At 44.0% G+C, this 22,441-nt stretch overlaps 2 protein-coding genes across 7 annotated transcripts in view; one reads left to right on the top strand and one right to left on the bottom strand.

Annotated features, from left to right (window-relative positions):
- Positions 1-812: 812 nt before the first annotated feature.
- Positions 813-22,441, bottom strand: part of LOC122526870 (paired box protein Pax-5-like) — a 43,486-nt gene continuing 21,857 nt past the window's right edge. Inside the window, exons 4-10 of one of the 6 annotated variants that reach the window (XM_043650489.1) lie at positions 14,460-14,716; positions 9,010-9,095; positions 8,453-8,771; positions 6,704-6,802; positions 5,830-6,060; positions 5,428-5,523; positions 813-4,413 (exon numbers count right to left, since the gene is read on the bottom strand). In XM_043650489.1, coding sequence (XP_043506424.1) covers positions 4,184-4,413; positions 5,428-5,523; positions 5,830-6,060; positions 6,704-6,802; positions 8,453-8,771; positions 9,010-9,095; positions 14,460-14,716 — 1,318 coding nt within the window. In that variant the 3' untranslated portion in view covers positions 813-4,183. Of the gene's footprint in view, positions 4,414-5,416; positions 5,524-5,829; positions 6,061-6,703; positions 6,803-8,452; positions 8,772-9,009; positions 9,096-14,459; positions 14,717-22,441 lie in introns of all 6 variants that reach the window. The other 5 variants (XM_043650483.1, XM_043650487.1, XM_043650485.1 and 2 more) reach the window with 5 other exon arrangements.
- Positions 2,390-4,183, top strand: LOC122526871. Its single transcript, XM_043650490.1, has 2 exons — positions 2,390-2,619; positions 4,087-4,183. The coding sequence occupies exons 1-2, from the start codon at positions 2,390-2,392 to the stop codon at positions 4,181-4,183; spliced, it is 327 nt and encodes a 108-aa protein (XP_043506425.1).

The raw sequence follows: 22,441 nt of genomic DNA, 5'->3' as shown, positions 1-22,441 counted from the left end.
AATTGAGTGAAAGTTCCTTTAGTCGCTAAAAGACAACACCAGACGAATTTCATATAAACCTCATATTTATTTAAAAAGGATGTACAGAGTTTTGTTTGCAAGTATCAACAGCGAGACTCGGCAAGAGCGGCGCACGGAACAAGAATATCACACGGGACGAAATGACAGCGAAATGAAAGGAAAAAAAAGAAGAATAAAATAATGAAGAATAGACGATAGAACTGTTTGTTACTCGGATGAAAAGTTCGGGGCGCAACATCCAAGCTGAAGTCTCGATTTCACAAGTATTTCGCTCTACTATGGGTGTACTTCATTTCGTTTGAATACTGCGCGGAAAAAAAAGTGATTCTTCTCGTGACGCATCAATTTCCTTTTCCCTTCTTTTCTCTTTTTTTCTGCTTTTCTATTTACGATTCGACGTTAATATATCGCGTGCTTTTCTCTTTTTGCATTTTTTGATAATTCTTTCTTTCTTACTTTTTTTCGTTTCCTAAAACTCATCCATTTGATGGAAGCTAGTCTCTCGAAACATTACCGTGATATAGCTCTCTATATTTCTCTCTTTTTCTCTCTCTCTCTCTCTCTCTCTCTCTCTTTCTTTCGACGGATTTCTTTGGCAAAACTTATTACACATAGGTCGTCCATACTAATTAATAAATAATAGAAGGCATTAAATAATCGTATAATAATAATGATGATAATAGTATAATAATAGTAATAAAAATAATAATATTAATAATAATCATGTGAATAATGGGGGAAAAAGATAGCGATAATAGCAGATAGAATAAAAAATATAATAATAATAATAATAATGATAAAAAAGAAGAATTCATAATCATCTCATCGTTACGATAATAATAATAATAATAATAGATTAACAATGTGAAGTACGCGTTGGTTAGAATCCCGACAGGTGATAAAAAAAATCGCAATGAACGTCAGATCGAATTCACTTGGCCGATCATCGACCCTCCGATTGTATCTGCTGTGTACCGTGGAAGTATTTTGTAGAACGGTAGATGTGAAACGAGGATGAACGAAAGAAAGCTCGTTTTCCTTCGACAGCGGATAATATATCACGATTTGTGAAACGATAGTGCCAATATTCGAATTTGTTGCAGCCTCAAAACAGTAACGGCACTGCAATTTCTCCCTCTCTCTCTCTCTCTCTCTCTCTTTCTTTTCATCTCGCTCCATTTCTCTCTACTTTTCGTTTTTTTCTCGACTCGTCGATTTCCATGTTCCTGTTTCTTCCTTTTACGACACGCAACACTACAATACGACAATTTATAAATAGCAATTATTCCGCAATGAGAGATCGCTTTTACAGATCGTTTATCTTTTGCGACGAATGTCGGCAGAAACGTAATCGCGTTAGCGGGTTGAATATCTAAAGAACACAACTAGCAGGGAAGGACGAAATATCGGTTTTAAAATCACGGTGACGTTCCCTTTCTTTCTCCTTTCCTTTCCTTTTCTTCATTTTCTTTTTCGAACGATCGGCAGAATAGAATAAACGAGATAATTCGAATAAGTTGTTCATCTGACGCTCAGATCGATAAATCGGTTGCGAGCACGCTTAGGATCGATATTGTTGTTTCGATCGTTTCATTGGAATTGTACGAATTGTGCATGTATAACGATACCACGCGAATATGGAAGTAACGATGGAAAAGGTGAAAGACCGTACGAATCATTTGCAAAACGTTAATAAATATATTCTAATAAAATTCAATTTAAAAAAAAAGAATATCGATAGAAGACAATAAATATAACAAGACATTCACGAAGTTATCGACAACTCTTATCGTTCATACAAGATACGCTCGAGAAATTCTAACTCGTTAATTATGAGATAACTGTGATGCGAATGAAATCGCGTTGGGAAACCTATTTCACGGTGGATTTCTCAAGCGTGACGCGATACTTTAATAATCACATGTAGTCGGATAGCTTATTTTTCTTACGTAAATGATTAATTAAAATATTTTGACATATTGATTGCACTGCTTGTAATTTTCATTAAATAGAAGCGACAAACATCTAATTATCCTCGTGAAGGTGAATAAAAGTTGCTCTTTTAATTGCGGAATTCAGATGAGGGGAATGTAGAGTATAAATACAGCGTTTGAATTGTACCGCGCGTCACGTGACCGCCTCGAAACTTGCCGCGCATGCCCGGAGCGTTGCGTGCGCACAAATCGTGTGCGCAGATTGCGAGGCGCTGGACACGCGCGCGTAAATTTCCTTATTAAGGTTACGAATTAACATTTTTGCCCGTTAATCATAAAGAAATTGCGAGGCACATAACTTCTCATTAAAATCGCGATGGCCAGACGTTAATTACAGTTCCGCGATGCTTGTTGTGTTTCTTTTTCTTTTTGAAATGTTCCGCTTGACGCGATGCCGGAAGTACGTTGTTGATTTCCGTAGTGGTGCGCGAGAGTGGCGAAGCCGTTGGACGGAACGCGGGAATAATCGCGATCAACCGGCCGTTACGGAAGTGTTCGTGGTTCCGTTTTGGAAGAAAAAGTTCGTGACAAGATATTTGCGACCGCGGAAAGATACTCGTGACATGATCCATGCTCGACGATGGACGACAGCCTTGATCGAAAGGTAACGACTTTCTTGCATTGTACTCTTGGCCATTCTCACTGATTTTCAACCGCGATGACACGGAGCACGCGTTTCACGATTTTGTTTCGCTTTTCACGCTTTCTCGATTTCACGAGCTGCATTCCCCCTTGCTTTGTACATTCACGCCGATCCTGCACGTCGCTCGCAAATTCGCGCACTCGTTTTGCAATCTCTAAATCGCTTTCGAACTGCCATTAAAACTCTGCCTCTGCCGTAGCTACGCGATTCGCATGCAATTCTCATTTTCGGCAATCCGTCTGTGGTCTTTGGTTTCTACAAAAAATATATATAATATCCTTAACAGTAATGATCGTTACGTCGATTCCTGATTTAAAAATTTCAATAAACTTATTCGTTATATCTACTGTGTTACTTATATCGTTTGTGGGGGTTTGTAAGGGATGGGGGGGAAGTCGTCGTGCTTATTAGAAGAAAGAACGTGCCGTGTTAGGCAGTTGACTCTGTTTTACACGGGTAATATGTATATTTATATATATATATATATATATATATATATATATATGTATACACGTACATATATGTATATATATATATACATATAAGTATATATATACATATATATCATTCTTTTTCTTTACTTTATATATATGTACACGTTCTAACGCCGTCGGTAACAAATGTGTCCATCTACATTCGCGAGATGGGATACGCAACGATCGTCAACAATGGATACCAACGACGCGATGCGTTCGTCGGGAATGCACGGGCACATTTGGAGGGACGACCGAATCGCGGGAATTCTGTAGAAATTATACTAACTGAGGATCATTAAATTAAACTACCTACAATTATGCGCACTCTACACGAGTACCGACACTGTCGGTAACGCTCGCGGGCCAATCTGCAATCCCGACCGCGTAACTAGACAGCATTGTCCTTATAGTGTTTGCTGGACCAGACACTCGTGGCGTCGTTGCACTGTCCGTCCGAGATCGCGAGTGAGATCGTCAACATCGACATTGCAATGCTACACACGGTTTCGAACCCTCGTGACGAAGGTTTCGTTAACAAATGATCTTTAATCACAATTACCATCAACGATCCGATGAATTGCAAACAGCGTTCGATGTTTGGAAATATAACTTATATATCGCACGATGGTTCTCGATGTTTCGATCGTCGTCTAACGCGCGTTACAAGAAAATTTCGAAAAGTCTCTATCTCTCTCGTGTGATGCTCGTATGAATTGAGACGAGGTCCTCCAAAGCGCGATATGCGATTCCATCGTGATTAATGTTGCGTTGCATTGACACGAACGTGTATCTGGTCACAGTCCGCCCTTTCTTCCATATCTTTTCTTGTTCTTAATGGAAATTCGCCATGTGGTTATCTCAGGTGTTGCCGATTGTTGCTCGACGATAACAGTTCGTGGTTGCTCGTTCCTGAACCTTTTTTTAGTAAAAAGAGATCATTGCTTAATTTCAGCGTGGTTCCTCGTGATATGGCGTCCGGACTGATCGATCACTGCTCCGGCTCCAGCAAGACACTCTGTCCGAGTTTTGTCTTCTGTGCCGTCGTTTAATCAGGCCAAATAAAGATCCGTCGGCGTGGAAGTGTGATCCGGCTTGGTACACGCGCTTCCGGTCGGCGAAGCGGCACTCGCGCCGCTGCTCGCCCTGGTTGCCGCTAAAGGCGAACGACTAGCCACGTCCGTGCTATTCTCTGGCCCTGTGTTATTACATCCGCCGCCCTGCTGCGAATTGCTGTGGGAAGACGCCAGCGTGTCCCCGTTACAGTAGTAGTACGTCGAGTCTGCAAAGTAAGATGCTATTTATTTTTCAATATCATCGAGGTACCTTATCACCGGGGAGCTTTTCACTTTTTCACGTTACGACAGCTTGAGTGTTATTCTTTGACAAAAATTAACTTCCTCGATGCCACTTTCACAATTGCGAATATCGTAAATGAACTTGGCGCTATGATCATAATGGATGCGCATTTTGGAGAACGTATATATTGCTCAGATATAGATATCAGATCATTGTGTTAGTTCATCAAACATCCACTGTAATCATAGTCTTACTCTGGTAAGAGTATAGTTGAGATAATATTTTTTTAAGACTTCGAGTGATTTTATTTATTTTGGACAAAGAACAGGAACCTAAAATATGACTGCATGTTGTTAGTTCGTATAAGACACGAGCCTTATTTCCGTTTTTCGACGGGATGACCATTGTTCGTTAGTTACCAGCGCGACGAAATTGCGAAATAACATTATAGAAAGAGGAAAAGTCGTGCTGCGAAACTTCGATTCTACGGTGTCGAGTACGAATACACACGTTACGTCACGTGCAAGGAACGAGCCGAGAACGTATCGCATGTTGGATAAAAAAAATTGTTTATTATCCCGTTCATTGTTATGTACGGGAATATGCATAGTCAGGTAGGCCGAGCATTTCACTCGCAGTAATAATATCGCGATCTATGAAGTGCCAGCAATCGTCCGTTATGAAAGGCGAGCATTGAGTCGTGGCTACTTCGAAACCGGCCCCCTGTACCACGATTCCGCGAGCTTTTTGCAGTCCGATCTTATCCGCGATATCTTGGAACGTAATAAAACAGCGCCGGGTTTCTTTAGTTTTAGAAAGTTAGATCCGATTATGTCCGACCGTTTTTCTTCCACAATGTACGCGAGTAAAGTATTTGCGTGGTTATTCAAGTCGCGTTTTCGTCGATGCTGTGTTCCGACATAGCCTATCAATGAGTTAGTACTAGACATTTCGTTGACCCTAATCTAATCGGTACTCATACTCACTGTTTACTTACTGAGCAACCCGCTTGTCGCTGCTCCATAACCATATCCACTGTACGGTGCGCTCGAGTATTGAGAGTATGCTGCACTGTATGCATAGTCACCACCACCTAAACAAATATCGATTGCAATCCCGTTAGACGGTAATTTAAATCCCTGTCGACCAGAAAGAACACAAAAATTTTTTATTCGCAATTCTAATCGCAAGATAAACGATTTGGATAATAAAGAGCGAGTTAACGCACGTTGGCAATGATGGGCCGTTCATCCACGAGGTCGATAAGTCAGAGTCCTTTAAGGACGGACCCCAACTTACCTTCCGTTCAACCGTTTTCGCTTTTTTCTCAATTCGTTTTTATCGTCGTAATCGAAAACGAGAAGAGGACGTGAGAGGGTTGTTTGTGTTCAGTACTCACCGGTGGCGTAGTGTCCGAAACTGGGAAGCATCGTGGAGTACGGCGGTATCGCAGATGCTACCTGGGGCTGAGAAACTGGCGGCTGCAAGACCGTCAGTCCGGGATCCCCTCCGGGGGTGTTGGGGGCCGCGGGGGTGGCGTTTGTATCGTTCTGCAAGGAAATCGGTGGACTCTGCTCTCCCCCGCCGGCCCCCACCCCTACATACGATACTGCGACGGTACTGCTCTCTGCTATGGCCATGCACAACACAACACGACATTCGAGTCAAGCACTAGCTAACGATCAGCGCCTTACGTCTAAAGCTTAATTAAATTGTCTCTGTAGTAAGTAATAGGTCTAAAGAGGGGGCACCGGGGGAGTTGGGGAATGACGGGACACGACGGTGAATCGTCAGTTACATGGAAATTATCCCGGCAACAACTGTACCAACGTGCACACAGCACGAACACTTTCTTATAGAGAGCAGTTGGCTCGCACCGGGGCCGTAATTGTCTACATGCGATCTCTTGACAAGGGAAAACGGGTGCAATTACGTTCTGTACATTATGCATCTTCTCGACTTTCTCGGCAACGTTTTCCACGTAAGGAAACGTTCTGCGTACAGAGGGCACGTGAGAAATGCTCTTTGGTTATTCATTAGTTTGGTAGCAATTTCGTTTGAACGAAAGGAGAGGACAATCGAGGACGGATATATCTTTTTAGTTGAAATTAATGATCACGATTCCATGTACATTCCAACAAAGAAAAAAAAAAAAAAAAATCGAAAAAAAAAGAATGACCAATGTGGTATTAGCTTAGGAGAGAGTATTCACTCGAACTGCAGGTTAGAACCGGGCTAGAACCGTAAGAAAACTAAAGAGGTGGCGAACTCACCGGTGGTGTGGTAAGGAGACATGTTAGCCCCGTCCAATGTTTGGCTCAATTTTAGTTCTTGCATCGTCAGTGGCGCGAGCGGCGTCAAAGTACCACCTGCTATTAAGGGATCCCCATTTTTCCGTTATTTGCGATTTTCGTATCGTTGGCTGGCGATCAAGGCGGAACGACAAACGACACGCGTCACTATCGTGAAAGCACCCTCCAATACGTACTCTCGGTTTCGTTCTATTTTTCTAATTCGGACGGTCGGTCGGTCGGTGTGTTGCGTACAACGGACGAGCCTCACGTTTTTCATCGAAATGAAAATCGAGACGAGAACGCGAAACCGATTATGACCGAGCGTTGTTACGCCCTCTAAACAGACGACTTTCGAGGAGTCGAGCCGAGGGGTGAGTGCTAGTTTCCGCGAGCTTGGAGATCCGGTACCGTACCGATACGTCCGGCTCGTACATATTAACGGCGAGAAGCAGCAAGCCGTGCAATCGACTTGGCCCGACCGTGTCGTCCTTCAAAAATTCTTCGATCTATGCGGCGAAGATCCCCGATTGAATTTCATGAGATGAAGCGGCCGTTACACGGCTCACTTCGTCCATGCCGAAAAGCACCGACCGAAAGAGTTCCGCGGCCCGGCGTGACCGAGTTGCTCGCAACACGTGCCACCCGGAGAAAGTTTCGTCTTTACCGTATACGTATACACGTGCATACATATATGTATATATAACTCGTATAGTATTGATGCGTACAAAAACAGAAAGAGAAAAAAGAGAGAGAGAGAGAGAGAGAGAAACAGATGGAGAGAGAACATCGTCGATGGTTGCTTTTCAATAGCGTTTCGAAGGAGTACGCTCCGCCGTTGATCGACCGCCGTTAAACGGCGCAAGAAAGAGAGAAACGAGAGACAAGAGGAGCATAGAGAGCGGAGATAGAGACTAGACGAACGAATGATTACAGAGTGTCGACGATCGAGTATCTGAACTGGATGGTTCAGTAGCGATTAGTTTAGACACATTCGGAAGGAGAGAAAAAAAGAAAAAGAAAGAAAAAAGAACGTACGAATGGGATTCTCTGTCACCAGTCTACGCGGTGTGGTTGCAGGTGTCGCAAGCGAAAGTAGTTCGAAAATAGCCGAAAGAGATGAGACTCGGTGGATAGTGAGTGATAGGAGAGACCTAGAGGTACACCCTAATTGTAAGAGATACACACAGAGAGAAAGAGAAAGATACAGACGGATAGATAGATAGATAGATAGATAGATAGGTAGATAGATAGAGAGAGAGAAAGAGAGACCACCGAATGGAGCGTTCCGCCACCTCTTCTAGCACCGTAGCCGCTGCTCAGCACAGCTCATGCATTATTAAAGCTATGTATTTAGCTGATATGGGTATGCAAAGCAAGACGTAAGCCGCAATAATAAGCGTAAAGGGAAGAGAGGGACGTAAAGGGACGTAAAGAGAAGTAAAGGGAGGAAGGTATGGAAAGAGGTGGGCAAATGGAGAGAAGGAACATCGTGGAAGATGGAGAGGAGAGAATGAGAGAGGCTAGCAAACGACGAAGGAAGGGACGACGATGGTGGTTTGTGCTAGGTCGACTAGGAAAGGGGCTTGGTACACACGGGGGTATTATATACAAGAGATTGCGGTGCACACACTGTCCGGGATTTTGTGCGAAAGTGGAGGAGAGAGGGGCAGTGAGAGAAGAAAGGAGGGTGTGCAGGAGGGTTGAACAGAGAAAGAACTAGTCGCTCACCTATGGTGCCCCCTATGGGCGGGGTGTAGAGATGGGGCGTTTGCGCTTGCGTCATCGTGCTGATGGTGCCCAGGGAGTCGTACAGCTCGGCGGAGGTGGCAATCGCGTTCCCGGGGAATCCTCCGTGTTCGTAGTAACCTCCGCCACCGCCACCTCCGCCTCCTCCGCTGCTGCCTCCGCTACCGCCCCCGCCGCCGCCACCTCCGCCGGTTCCAGTGCCGTTCGTGCCGCCGCCGCCGCTCGCACCGCCGCCACCGCCGCCTCCAAGCTCGCTCAGGAGCTTGTGTTCGTCCTTGATGCTCCATTTACTCGACCACAGCTGCAACAGAAGCGCCGGATGCTGCAGGCAAAGTTCGAGTGTCAGCGAGAACGGGCTACTTGTTCGCAAGAAACGCCAAGGATTGACTTAGGTGTTAAGCTGCTCTTCCTGATTTTTTTCTTTCATTCGCCCGATGCTTTGAGATAGTTCGCCGCTTTCAATGGACGCAGAAACACAGAGAAAGAAAGAAAGAAAGAAAGAAAGAAAGAAAGAAAGAAAGAAAAGAGAAAATACGTACGTTCGAATACAATTGGTCACCGTTGTAGTTGCTTCTTTGCCTCTTCAAGTCATCCTCGGGATGATCGTTCAGGTCTCGGTTGTCGTCTGCAATCAAAACCCAAAAACCATCTGCATTGCGGTGCTCTCTGTGTTCAACCATCCACGTCACACGGATGCCTACGTATCCACATACGTGTAACGAAAATCATAGAAGCTAGAACTCTGGCGTTCGCGTTGGGACGCGATAATCGGGCCAGCAGAACGAATCACGGCCGGAATACTCTGACCGCTTAGCTACCTCTCCGCGTCTATCAATCCGCCGATCCCCGTTGGGCTATCTCACCGTCGGCTAGCATACGTGGTCCCGTGTATTACCCACGAATCAAGACACAAATTAAACGTGGCCACGCGAAACTAAATTGAATCTGTCGGACGGTGGCGCGTATAGAGGGACGGTGTATGGCATTGATAGATAGAGAAACAATTTCGATTCCATTATATGTCTTTATTATCTCCCGGCTATCCCGCCGGTTTAATATAGAAACAAGCACGTGGGACGAGTGCCGGTACATCGGTGGGTGGATTGGGCAAAGTGGGGTGGCCGGACGTATACCGTTATACCCTTTTAGTTGTTGGACCGCGAGGGGTGGAGGAGGGTGGCGGACATGGAAGGAGGATGAAACTAACCAACGATTTCCAGCCTGTGCAGAACTCGGGAAAGGGAAAACGGACGAGGTATACGTTCGGTGGGGGTAGATGGTCCAACGTTCGGGTATCTCGAATAATTAAATGACCATCCGAGGGTAGATGGGTGGAGTACGTAGCATAGGGCTCGTTAAACCTCCCTGTCAAGTTGTGATTGTCCGGCCGGCCGACGGTCCCGACCATTCGACCGGCAGGGTTTGTTTCTGGACCGCTATAAAACCCCTGTTTCAAACGCGGCGCACCGGTACCGTGGGCTTCCATGAACTTGCTTGAATTTTACGATTCGATTGGGCCGAGTTAATCGTCTGCTATCCCGTTCTCTCTATTTCTACCTAACTCTATGTTCTATGCTCCCGGCTGTGGAGCCTGGCTTTCGTGTAACGTTACTGTCCCCCGGATTTCATTAGAGTTTAGAGGGCGAACGTGTGTTCGGGAATTCGTTTAAAATACATCTCGGTTGGAAGGAACGTAAGAGCGAAATGGCAAAAAGGACCGATCTATCGATCGAAACGTTTTTGGTCGGTGCTTGCAATTAGTATGGCGCGACGAGCTACACTTTGGATGTTATTATTATTAGTGTGACACCTCGCAATTTATATATAGTTGTTTCAATATAATCGCGACGCTCAATATTTCACTACAGCGTTTACGAAATTTCGAAATACATTTATAGTATATTTGTAAAAAGTTCTCACAAGTGTTCAAACGTTCAAGTAATTGCAAATTGGATCTTTTAACGAACGCTGGACCTCTGTAACTGTAACGTCGAGTCAAACGTCGAAATCCCGGAATAGGATCGTGGATCATGCATCGACAGCGTTATTTATGCGTTCGATAAAGTAGCTAAGACGCGTGCTCGAATCGAAGAATCCCGTGGGCTTATTACGAATTTACGAAACAACCTCTCGAGGGAAGCGTTGCAATCTATCGGGGCTGTTTGTTGTCGCGTTACATCTGCGCGCTCTTGCCCCATGCAGAAATCCAAAAGGCCGTGCGTTGTCCCACCCTATATTCGTGGACGGCGAGGCGTAGGGGACCAGCACACCGGGACCAGATTCACCCCAGAGTCCATTATTACCCGTGTATTGTATTGCTTAACATTGACTCAATTGCTTTCGAATAACGCGGCCTCCCCCCGCCGGGTCTCTCGCTTGCTCGTTCGCTCGCTCGCTCGCTCGCGCGCGTACGCTTTTGCCCTCCAACGGAGCATCAATCGAATTATTCGATTTACTGCTCTTTTCGGGGGGAGAAACGCTGACCTTCCTTCCGCCATAACTCAACCACTGTCAAATCTGTCGAGGACCAGTGACCGTAATTTTGCAGAAGTTACAAGAATTTGCATTAGACAGCATAACCGTCCGGCGCGCGTACCTATCGACGAATTTATGGCACCAGCCACGGGAGAACCTAATACCCTCGCCAGCCAAGATTTTACACCACTTTCTTCCGATATAATCTCCCATAATTCTCGTCGTTGCATGCCTCGACTATGTATTACTGTTCAACATGATTAAGAACTCAGAATGGATTCTTCGTTATTACGCTCTTTTTTCCGTTATTATGTTTTTACTAGAAAAAGAAGTGCCAGTCGCAGGAGACTCAAATGATTGTCAATAGCAGTTTCTGTCGAATAATATTTTTCTATTTATTTCCCGCGTGTCTACGAAAGTGCCATACGAAAGTATCGGAGCTCTTACCATGGAGGAAGTTTAAAAGACGACTATTACGATTATAATACTACAACTGTAATTTGAAAATGTACGTAGAAGATATTATATGGGAACGCGACAAAACTGACGCAACGATTTCACGTTTATTACGCTCGTCCCTCTCAGTCTCTCAGCTCGTATCTGACAAGTATCCGTCGAAAGAAACCTCTACAGTCCACAGCATCGAAACATAGCTTAAATGGTCAAATTGAAATCGTGGAATTCCTCAGAGTGGATAGGATTGCTTTCACACTGCCCGTATCACCGTCCCAAGGCCCGTCCTGTACAAATAAACGCAAAGTGTCGAGCCTATCGTCGATTTACCCGGTGCAAAAAGGAATACAAATTTGTGGTCTACCGATCCTTTACTCGGAAACGTGAACGGCAATTTACTTTACATATCGCGGCCGACCTTCTCGTTTCATCGACGGTCCCGGTTTTTTTGTTGGCTCGCGACAGAAAATGTATTCGCGAGTGTACAAAGTGTTTCACCGCAGATCGCAGCAACGCTCGTTGAAATTCCAACCGGTTAAGAGGCGCAGGCTCGCGAGAATAGCGGCGATGATCTCCCCGGAGGACAGGGAGACTAATGTGTCGTTGCCGAGGGATAGAAGCGGCTGTGGTCTGTGAAGTTTATAATCTAATACGCGTACCCTCGGCCGAGCCGCAAAACACTGAGTGCTCTGGCCGCGGACGCGACCACTTTTGCGACCGCATATCGCCGCTCTCATAATCCGATTATATCGAATTACTCGCGTACCATCGGCATCGTCGCGCCATCCAGCTCCGCGATGTACGAATCGATATGTATGTACATACGTGCGTGTACGTGCAGCTATGTGCGCCACGCCAGTCCGTGTAACTTTTCATCCAGTACATTGACGCTTCTCTCTCGTGGAGTTCGTTTTTTCTTTTTATTATTTTTTTTTTTTTATTTTTTGGTAGATTCGGTCTTTGGGAAATTGAGTTGGACGTTTCGTTGGTAGATTTTTCAATTTAATTTACCTCTCGATGAATCTATGCTCCGAGTGAAATTTCATACGTAAATTTAATTTTAGAAAACTTTAATTAAAGAAAATAATTTGATCTTTAATTTAAAATTAAATGGAATAACCTTAGGGATAACGGCGTTATATTTCTTTATAGAAAATTCTTGTAGGAAAAAATGATTGCGACCTCGATGTTCAATTAAGATGAACTTTAAACGTAGAAGTTTAATAATTAAGTATGTTCGACTTTTAAGATATTACATGATTTGGAGTTCAAATCGACGTATGCAAGTCAGATTGGTTTCTATCTATAAAAATATTTAAATTATTTGTACGAAAGTACTATAATTTATAAATAATTTGACCAACCATAGTTTCAAACTTAGAAAAGATCATTTCGACTGAGAAAGTTCGTAGTCTGGTGATTAGTGACGGATCGCAGGAAACAAAAAGGGGGTCAATTCGAAGGGTTGACGATTCGTCTCGGCCCGGAGGAGACTTCTGTTCGCACCTCTTCGAGAGATAAGCAACGAATCGCATCGGGGATTCGTGTTACGCGTTCAAAATTTGGCTGAGTTTCTCCTCGGGTCGAAGCAACGTCGCGTCGGCCACGTGTCGAGCCGGCACGTGTTGAGAATATTTCGGGACGCGTTATTCACGCAATGACAGCAGAATGAATCGCAGCACGTGCTGCTCGACGTTTGACTGATATTCCCAATGTGTGTATTTATTTGTGTCTGTGTATGTATGTGTGTGTGTGTAGCTAATCTTGGTCAGGTCGCGGTGACGCTCGAAATCATTTGATCGTCGATTGGATTAGGCTTGATTAAAGTCGGGATATGTTTGGATAGATTTATAATTGGTCATCGAGATTAGATCTGACATCGAAGGTTTAGACTTTGCGTTCGTTAACATTGGAAGATAGACGAGTTCAGATTTTACATTTGTCATGTTGGCAGACAGCTTGTTATTGGTTTGATGGGAAAGTGAAATGATCTGTTATTCAATGAATCGCATAGGTTCTATTATTTTTCAATAATTTTACTTTTTTTTCATTTTACTTTCTTAAATTGGTAATTTGATTAATCTACGACTAGCTTGTCGAGTTGAATTGAAACTAGCGCGAATGTCTCTCGCAAGTACTTTATCATTCGTATCAAAGAACAATTTGAATTTATCGAATCGCAAGTTCAAACGTTCTCGTTACATTTTCCTTTCCTTTTCCGCTCTTAATTCGTGCAAAATGACGGCCCTTTACGCCACGAATCCTTTTGCACTCGACCAAATAAGGTGACGAAAATTCAAGTTTCGCGACGAGTTGGTAGACAATGGAAGCTTACAAATTGAATGGGACGAGCGACATAACGTCACCGCGGTATCATCGTTTTCGCGAAGCACACCGACTTCCCCATTGTTTGGTATACACCAAAGGGACTGCGGCGAAACTCGTGCCGATTTACTCGGCTGTGACGTCGATCTTGCCGATATCTCCTTTCTTGCTCGGCCTTATATAACCCGCTGGCCAACAGTCGCGAGTGAAATGTAGCCGCGACGCCTTCTGCGATCCGATCCGACGTTTACATAAGCTCGTCCACTCTTTTTCTCCTCGTGCACCGTCACTACCATTATTCTTTTCTCGAATAAAATGTCGGTTCTGTACATAGATAATTATCATATTTTCGATCGACAAATTGTAATCCCGATTGTTAAACCTGTTTCCGAAAGTTCGTCGTCTGGTCATCTGACCCAGGTTCTAGGTTCAATTTCAACTTCTAAAATCTGACAAATTCATTCAACCTTTGTCTCAAGCACTCAAATATCATCATTGCCAGTACAGGATCGAGTGTCAATTTTCTTGAATCTCGACAACATAGAGACTCCATCGATTGATTTCCCAATAATTCGTCAGAGTCACCTAATTAATTCATTTTCTAACAGTTTGTCAATGCTCGCAAACAATGTAAACGCGATTGGTCTCGGATTTGCCTGGAACTTGTTGCAAGCGGTTACAGCGAGAATAATCATAGGTCGAAGGATCATCGACATCAAAGAATTCAATGACTCACCGTCGTCGGTGCGTTTTCTCTTGATGCTGTTGCCGTTGGGATCCTGATGGTGCGTCGGGATTCCCAGGATACCGCTGATGCTGTAAGCGTTGGGAGTGGTCGCCGCCGGGTGACCCGCTGCCGTGGCAGGTGCATGGGCTATCACGGACACGGAACCACCTGATCCTGGCTGACCTTGCTGCTGACCTTGCTGCTGCTGCGCCTGCTGTTGCTGATGCGCGTGCTTCGCCTTCTCCGCCGCTTTGTTCCTCACGATCCTGCGGACAATGTACGAGTCCAGCTACATATAGTGCGCACAGAGTCTAACTTATTGTTAGTCATTAAACCAGCCGCCAGTCAGGCTTGCTCTCTGCGGTTTTAACCACGCAGCGAGTAATTGAAACGGTGTTAGGTATTAGGTGTGACTTGATTGGTTTTAATCTCGGGTCGGATCGGATACGAGTGGAATCTTTCGCGATGAGAGGGAAGTTGGATCGATGGGAACTGGAATTGGTTTTTTTCACTTTCGCAGTGGATTCTTTGGATTCCTAGGCAGTCGGAGAAGTTAATTTGTCAGATACAGGTATACTCGTAGTCATTTAGTGAGTTTAGTCAATTAAATATGTGACTAAATTGTATAAAATGGTCTTCTTGTAACGCCGTGTGACGATTTCGAAAAATATTTTGCATTCATAGGAATCTGCTTTTATATTATGAAATTGCAAGACTAATACATACTCGTTTGTCCCAATGTTATCTATGCAATTTTCAATAATAATTGAGACTTCTCGGTCAATTTTATTTGTACATGTCTGTGAACCATGTATTTTTACATGACTCAATGAACCAGAGCCAATCGCGATTGATTCTCTTCTCAGTTGCTAACAGTACTCGCAACGTGCGCGCTTCGTTAATAATCTCCATTTTTCAAGAAACGCGTATCAAACGTTTCAATCCAAAAACGAAGAAGAATCAAGCTACGCGTACAATCAAATTGCCTTGAAAAAAAAAAGAGAAAAAGAAACAAGAAAAAAAAAACGAATATGATAAATCTACCACGCGTCCAAGCAACAGTGCATCTCACATTCCCTCCCCCCTCCCCCCCCAGATAACTAGAAATTACGAGATACCGGTCTTCCAGTGCACAGTCGTGGATGATTGATTACGATTACGCGGGTCACTTCGCGCACGATCATTCTCCCTACCTACGCGCCACGATCTCTCGCTCCGCTGTTCTACTGTCGGTGTTCGTGAATCAATGCACAGCAACGTTTACTATTGTTGCGGACAGGCATGTCGGAGTGCCTCCTCCACCTTCGATTCCAGAATAGCCAGAGTGACTCTGCGGAACGGTCGCGTATCATAATCGTATCAAAGCACTCGGTAGACATCCAGCCAGAGCTGTAACGAAGTCCCGTGGCTCCTCCTGCTGGCCCTTCCGTGCCACTATCCGGTCGTGCACCGACCGCTTGTTATCCGTGATATATTATCGCGCGCGGTTTCAATGGTCAGCCAGCACTACGACGTCAAGTCGTATCAATTATCCTGGCGAATATTCAACGGCGTAACGTTGTTAATCTCGCCGCGTGCCGCTCGCTGTCGCGTACCTACGCAGCCCGATTCGCGGAAGAAGCCGCTGCGAAGCGGCCACAGGCGATCACCGTTTGATCGACTACGCCCTCTCGGGCTCGTGGCGAACGGAAGTGACCGGGTACCGCTAGTTACACTGACATCATGGTCGTGAAAGAGGGATTTTCTAAAGATTGGTTTCACTGGCTTTCTCAAACAGCTTGATGGCGAGCGTTGTTATAAAATATTATATTTTTTTATTATATTAACACATTAATTTCATTATATTTTTCATTATATTTTTTACATTTCATAGTATCATTTAGATGTTAGTTATTTGGAAAAGAACAATCGCTGTTGATCGTGATCGTCAAATAGAGAAGGTTAAAGATTTGTTTGCCATTTTCCTTGGCATATTTACGACGTAACCAATTAACAGACTGTGAATTTCTATGCAAGTTCATATTTTTGCTTTAGTCTTTTGAGGAACATTGACTCACTGTTAGTTAGGTTTGGAACGTTGTTTCGACGATGATTGAATTTGGAGAAGAATTTCTAACTTTTAGCACCGTGGTGTAGACGTGGGTATGTCAATTAATTGTCGATGGAATAATATTAGCGGTAAGGTTCTCGCGCATAATAGGTCAGCGGTTTCGCGCGATAATGGGCGAGCGCGTAATGGATCGACATTAAGTCGTTCGTTTCTGGCGTGGATGTGTTTGTGGGCTAGGTAATCGTGGGGGTGCGAGCTACGGCGATCAATCAGATGACACCTGTTGCCCGATCTCCCTGGTTCGTTCGCCACCTTCGCCAATTCGCAACAATTAGCAACGATCCTTATCAGGGTTAGACTCTGGGGTGACGCCGAGTAACAACGATCCTAAATCGTTCGACCGTCTGATATCTTCACAAATTTGTACTAGAACTTTCTGCTGTGATCTTACAACTCGATAATCCTATACTAGGTAATGACAGAAACTCTTCGAACTTTCGGTAACAATAACTTCTTTACTAAAAATCATCGTACCTCTCGTAGAAATGCTACAAGCTAATATCTTTAAAAACGTGGATTCGTTTTTTTCGATTTCGTGGATTTATCAATATTGGAAACTAAGAGCACGTAAAATGCTCTAATCTAGTTTATTTATGAAATGATTCGAAAAATTGAATCATAATTGAAGCTGTCATAAAGTATATTCGATCTTTCTTTTTCTCGTTTTATGATATCTCGTTATATAATAATAATAGTAACGATTTATTTCATATTCAAGGATCACTAGTTAATACATAAGTATCTAGTATCTTCATCTATCTCTACCATTCCCTTTTCTCATCCTCTTTCATTTTCTCCATCAAACATTCCACTATAAAAAGAACAACGGTCGCGTGGCGACAGAACGTTTTTCAATTACCAAAATCATTTCGCCTCGGACTTTTGATTTAGCCAGAAACGAAACGGATGGAAATCGTAGCTGGTGCGTTGCGTGAAACGCGGTGAAACGCAACGTAAGGACTGGCGGTCGGTATAATGAACGCGATCGGCGATCTAATAAGCGCAACGACGCCGGAGCGTTCTGACAACAGGTGCAGATTTTATCGACGTACAGATGGTGCGAACCGTTGCCCACACGCTGTGTTCGCCGGCGTCCGAACAAACGGGAGCTTTTTCCTTCGAAATTCGCAGCCGCGTGCACGAGCCGTTTTCCCCATCTTCTAATTAGCATCGCGTTCGCCGCTAACTTTGTTCGTTATCGATGCATTTATAAGTATCAACGGTCGTTAACGTTCCTCCGCAGACGCATACGGCTCGTATGATTTATATAACTCGGTGAAATTTATTCGACGTTTATTCGAAATTTATTCCGAGCGCGTACGCTCATTCGATCGTCCCCTCTTCGTTTAAATACGATTTTTTCGACGAGAAATTTTCGGAAGGATACTAGAGACACAGAATATCGATTTGATGGAGAAACAGGGAGAACGATTAAAGCTCGATGGGAAAATCGGGCGGATGAGAATGAAGACATCTTTCCCTTTCTGTCTTTATTCTTTGGTTCACTTTTCTCCTGGTAGCATTTGGTTATTTCTATATCAGTGTTTAATTATAAAACAAATGTTGTTGTTATTTTATATCGACCTTCATGGATGGGATGGTATTCAAAGACCTTTATAAGAAATCTTCCTATTCGGATCGGGTTTTCTGTCGCTAATTCTATTTCGTTTCTCACGCCACAAACGTGACCTGCCACCTCCACTCTCAAACCAAAAGTCCATAAATAATGTAGTAATAAATTTGTTACTTCTCAATAATTTCTATCCAGTGATGTCGTATACGGCTCGGTCACTCGTTATGGTCCGCGAGCCAGCGCAAGGGGTTAAGATGGTGACGCCGAAATCTTCCTATTGAAATTCCATATAACGATTACTTTTTATAGCCTCGTAAAATATACCTTCGCACCTTTGCATTTTCAGATTCACTAGAAATTTTACACAATATGATCATAATAGTCGTGTCTCGTCATCAGTATTAATAAGATTTCAAAATGTTTCATACAGCATAATAATATATACGTAAGAACGAGAGAGAAACTCTTGCTCGATTAGTCCAATCAGATATTCCCTCGATAAAATTTTGAGTAACCTCTTCCTCAAGGTGGCTTCGCAACCCCATAATAAGAAAAGAGGGTGAAACTGTCGTTGCTGGAAAATCACATGGCGGTTTCCGTTCACGAGGGGGATGGGCTGCACAGAAGCTCGCCAGTTCTTCGCGCGGTAGCGAACCAGGAGGGATTTTCACTCCCTCTCTGGCATCCGCAACGATGTTCCTCGTTGCCTTCGCGGCTACGACGCCTTGGAGAAACCAGAGGTGGCGCCTGGAGGAAGGCCGAGTAGAATTATGAGGGTAGACCGTGTCGAGGGTACCACGTGGGAAGAAGCTATGCCTCCCCTGGCGCCGTCAGATCGTTCCCCAACGGCCACTCCTGAACTAAACTGCTCGACTATCTACCCCGAAGTGCCACCAATCGCCTCCGCCAACTCAACTTTTCTTAGATTTCGTTTCAATCCTATGCCCATCGTTCGAATTCCGTTTAAATCGTTGTTTGAACGAATAAATGATTCAGTCTGGTATTAACATCGTGATGTAGACTGATTATTATTAATATACATATATATGTAATTATGTACTTTATATATTATGTATTTTATGTATTATATATATATATATATATACATATATAATATATTATATAAGTAGTAATTTCTAAAGTTTGAATCGTTGTTTGAACGAATAAATGGTTCATTCTAGTATTAACATTGTGATGTAGACTGATTGTTATTAATATACATAATATGTATTATATACATATACATATATATGTAATTACGTATTTATATATATATATATATATATATATATTATATAAGTAGCAATTTCTAAAGTAGTTATTTCAGGAAATGTGGGATAAAATTTCTTTTCTCGGGAGTGATATTTCCCGATAAAAGAAATTTGATCCCACGTTCCCAGAAATTATTACTTTCAAGCAAACGAATGCTTCGAGTAATTTTTCCTCCGTGAAAAAAGTTTATCCTACGGTTTTTTCTTCGTCATTTAGAATCATCCCCTTCTCTCTGTCGATTGCACTCTATCTATTCCCCTGTCTAATAATTCCAGAGTACTTTGCAACAAATTAATTCGTAACTGTAATATCAACGACGTGATACATCGTTTAGTCTCTGACGTTCGAATCGCGTGAAACAAACGATCCGGCGGATGTTAGGAAGAGTCGAAGTCTGTAACAAACGAACGCGAGCCATGACGTATGAAGCATAACGGCTGGTAGTAGTGGTAGGTCGATACGTTCGAGACGTATCCCTACATCTCCCACCTTCTCGGGACCAACGTGAAATCGCAGAGACGTTTCAAGAGTAAGAGAGCAAAATAGTTCGGTCCTACGGGTGGCAAAGGATGGAGGTTCAGCCGTGCCACGGCTCTGGAACCACAAACTTTAATGTTGGCATTACTTTTATGTGCGACTTTATGCCAAGTATCCCATCGAATATATGACCCAAGCTCCTACACGCTTCCCCGGGTGGAGAGGGGGGGAGGAGGAGGAGGAGGAGGAGGATGAGGAGGGAAGCGAGCACCTCTGCAACCTTCCTACTACCTTCCCTTTCCCACCCCCTCTCTCTCTCTCTCTCTCTCTCTCTCTTTCTCTCTCTCTCTGGCTTCTGGTGTACTCCACCAGCCCCCGTTTCCACGCGCGGCTAAATTATTGCGAATAAAACTTTACACTCAAATTACCTCTACGGCAACTTTATCGCATTTCACCGGTAAAGCCGCCACTCTCTTCCGCCACCCTCTGACAGTTTCACTCCGACAACGACGATGCTCGTCGGCTCTGCGCGGACCTAAATTTCCCCCGACGAACCGGGATTAATTTTTACCGATTAAGTGGCAGGTTCGATTTTTATCAAGAAGATCTTTTTTTTTTTTGCATTGATACTGGTTCGGAAGAATTATTAATTAGCAAAAGAAGGAAGAAAGTAGTTGGTTGCGTTTTGGACGTAGTCCAAAGACCGAGTACTGCTGAGAAATTAATTATAAATCTGTTTCAAGAACAAGTGGAGACTCAACTTGACTTAAAATCACTTTACAACGAGCTGCATGAATTTTCAACCTTGTTTGATTAACTCCAAAACGAAAAGTATTAAGTATTATCATTCCAAGTATCGCGCCTGTAGTTTCATCGTTGATAAAGACACAACGCCCTCTGTGTCGAACCACTTGCCCGAGTATGCAACTCCGCTTCAGTTGAAACGAATAATTCGCAGGGAAACCATTAATGCGGAGTTAAAAAGTTATTACACGCTATTATATATAGACCTTGACGAGGGATTGCGGGGGATTTCGGGTGGCTTTCGAGGATTTACAAGTCTCTTTCGGGGGCAGATGCTTCGAGCATGCGGCATCGGAACTTCCCCCCTACCCCTCCACCTTTCTCTTTAACCCGAGGAAGTCAAGAAAAGAGAGGATGCCGAAACGGTATGCCAGGAGCAAGGACGGAGATGGAAAAGGGCGAAAGAGGGTTGAGAGAAAGAGAGGGAATCGCGGGGAACTATTTCGTCGAGCTGTAGACACAATACGGGACTCGCTCCACGGCCATTGTACGCCCTTCAAGAGGCGCACAATGGCTGGAAAAGGTGTATCCTGATATTCCACCACCTCTCGAGAGGCTGTAATATACCCCGGGAGCGTGCTGTACTTGCCGCTTCTCGGTGTAGTACGGTGTGATTCTTGAACAAAAGCTACGGAGGAGGAAGCGGGGTTTACCGTTTCTCCCGTCAGTGTTATCTTTCGCCAGCACGGCGGGCTTAATTATTTTTCTTCCCGACTTTCTTGCCGCGATCACGATCCATCGTCCGTGCTAATCGACCAAGTTTACCCTGTCGTTGGAATTTTTCTTTCTTCCATTCTTCAATACTCACTCGACTTCTATTCCCTCTGACGAATAGTCGAGTAATTTCGTTGTAAATTTGTGCTATAATTAGACGAACGTGCACCGATGAGCATTCCCCCAAAAGAAAAAAAAAAAGAATTGCTTCTTCGAGGGGGATCGATGTTCGAATTTTTTCCAAGCTTACAGAAAAGTTTATGCCGCGTTCCACTCTTTTTTAAAAGAGACAAAAATTTCTTCCCCACGACCGATGAAATAACCAACGAATATCCTAGACTTCTAGAAACGATTCAGTATAAAGTTCGAAATAATACTCTCGTCAGTAGCATCTATCCCACAGTCGATTCTTCAGAATCGCATGAATGGCTCGAAGATCTCCCGGGCTCTGGCAAGGGTGTGTCGAGAGTAGAATCGGTGTCTCCACGGTATGGAAGTCAGGTAAAGGTTAGATTAAAGCGGAGCACCGTGGCACGGTACCCCAGTGCCGCTTCGTAGTCATTTTGATGAAGTGTTCCCCTGGCCCGGTACCAGGGACGAGTATATTATTATATCCGGGGACGTAGTTCGCATTGTCAAACAGCAGCTGCCTGGCTCCGTACACACAACTATATTAACTGTGACACCCTACAACCATCTCAGTGAAACTCTCGTCTCTCTCTCTCTCTATATATATATATATATACATATTCTACGTGACCCTGTGTACGTGTTAACGCGTAACGCACAGAGCTGGCCGAAAGCGTGTTTGCGTGTTTGTTTGCGATGGCTGGCGTACGAGCAACAAAAGCCGGGCTCTTCCAACAATGATACCGACGAGTCAACAGTCACGAGAGAGGATCCTCTAAGCACAATGTAACGCACGATTTATAATATATCGCCTCGGAGCGGACATCTCTTTCACCCCTCGAGGCGCATCGAGTCAAGAGGATACACAGCTTTATCAAGGATATACAAGCGATTATGCGTTTCGAGGGCAGG

The sequence above is a fragment of the Frieseomelitta varia genome, unplaced genomic scaffold (genome assembly GCF_011392965.1).
Source record: "Frieseomelitta varia isolate USP_RPSP 00005682 unplaced genomic scaffold, Fvar_1.2 scaffold_201, whole genome shotgun sequence".
Classification (NCBI taxonomy): domain Eukaryota; kingdom Metazoa; phylum Arthropoda; class Insecta; order Hymenoptera; family Apidae; genus Frieseomelitta; species Frieseomelitta varia.
The sequence above is the reverse complement of the archived record's forward strand: the minus strand, read 5'-3'. Positions and strand labels throughout refer to the sequence as shown.

Coding starts and splice junctions, on each gene's coding strand:
- LOC122526871 (XM_043650490.1), top strand. CDS start 2,390: ATGTTCCGCTTGACGCGATGCCGGAAGTACGTTGTTGATTTCCGTAGT. Junction 2,620..4,086: donor ACGACAGCCTTGATCGAAAG/GTAACGACTTTC, acceptor GCTTAATTTCAG/CGTGGTTCCTCGTGATATGG.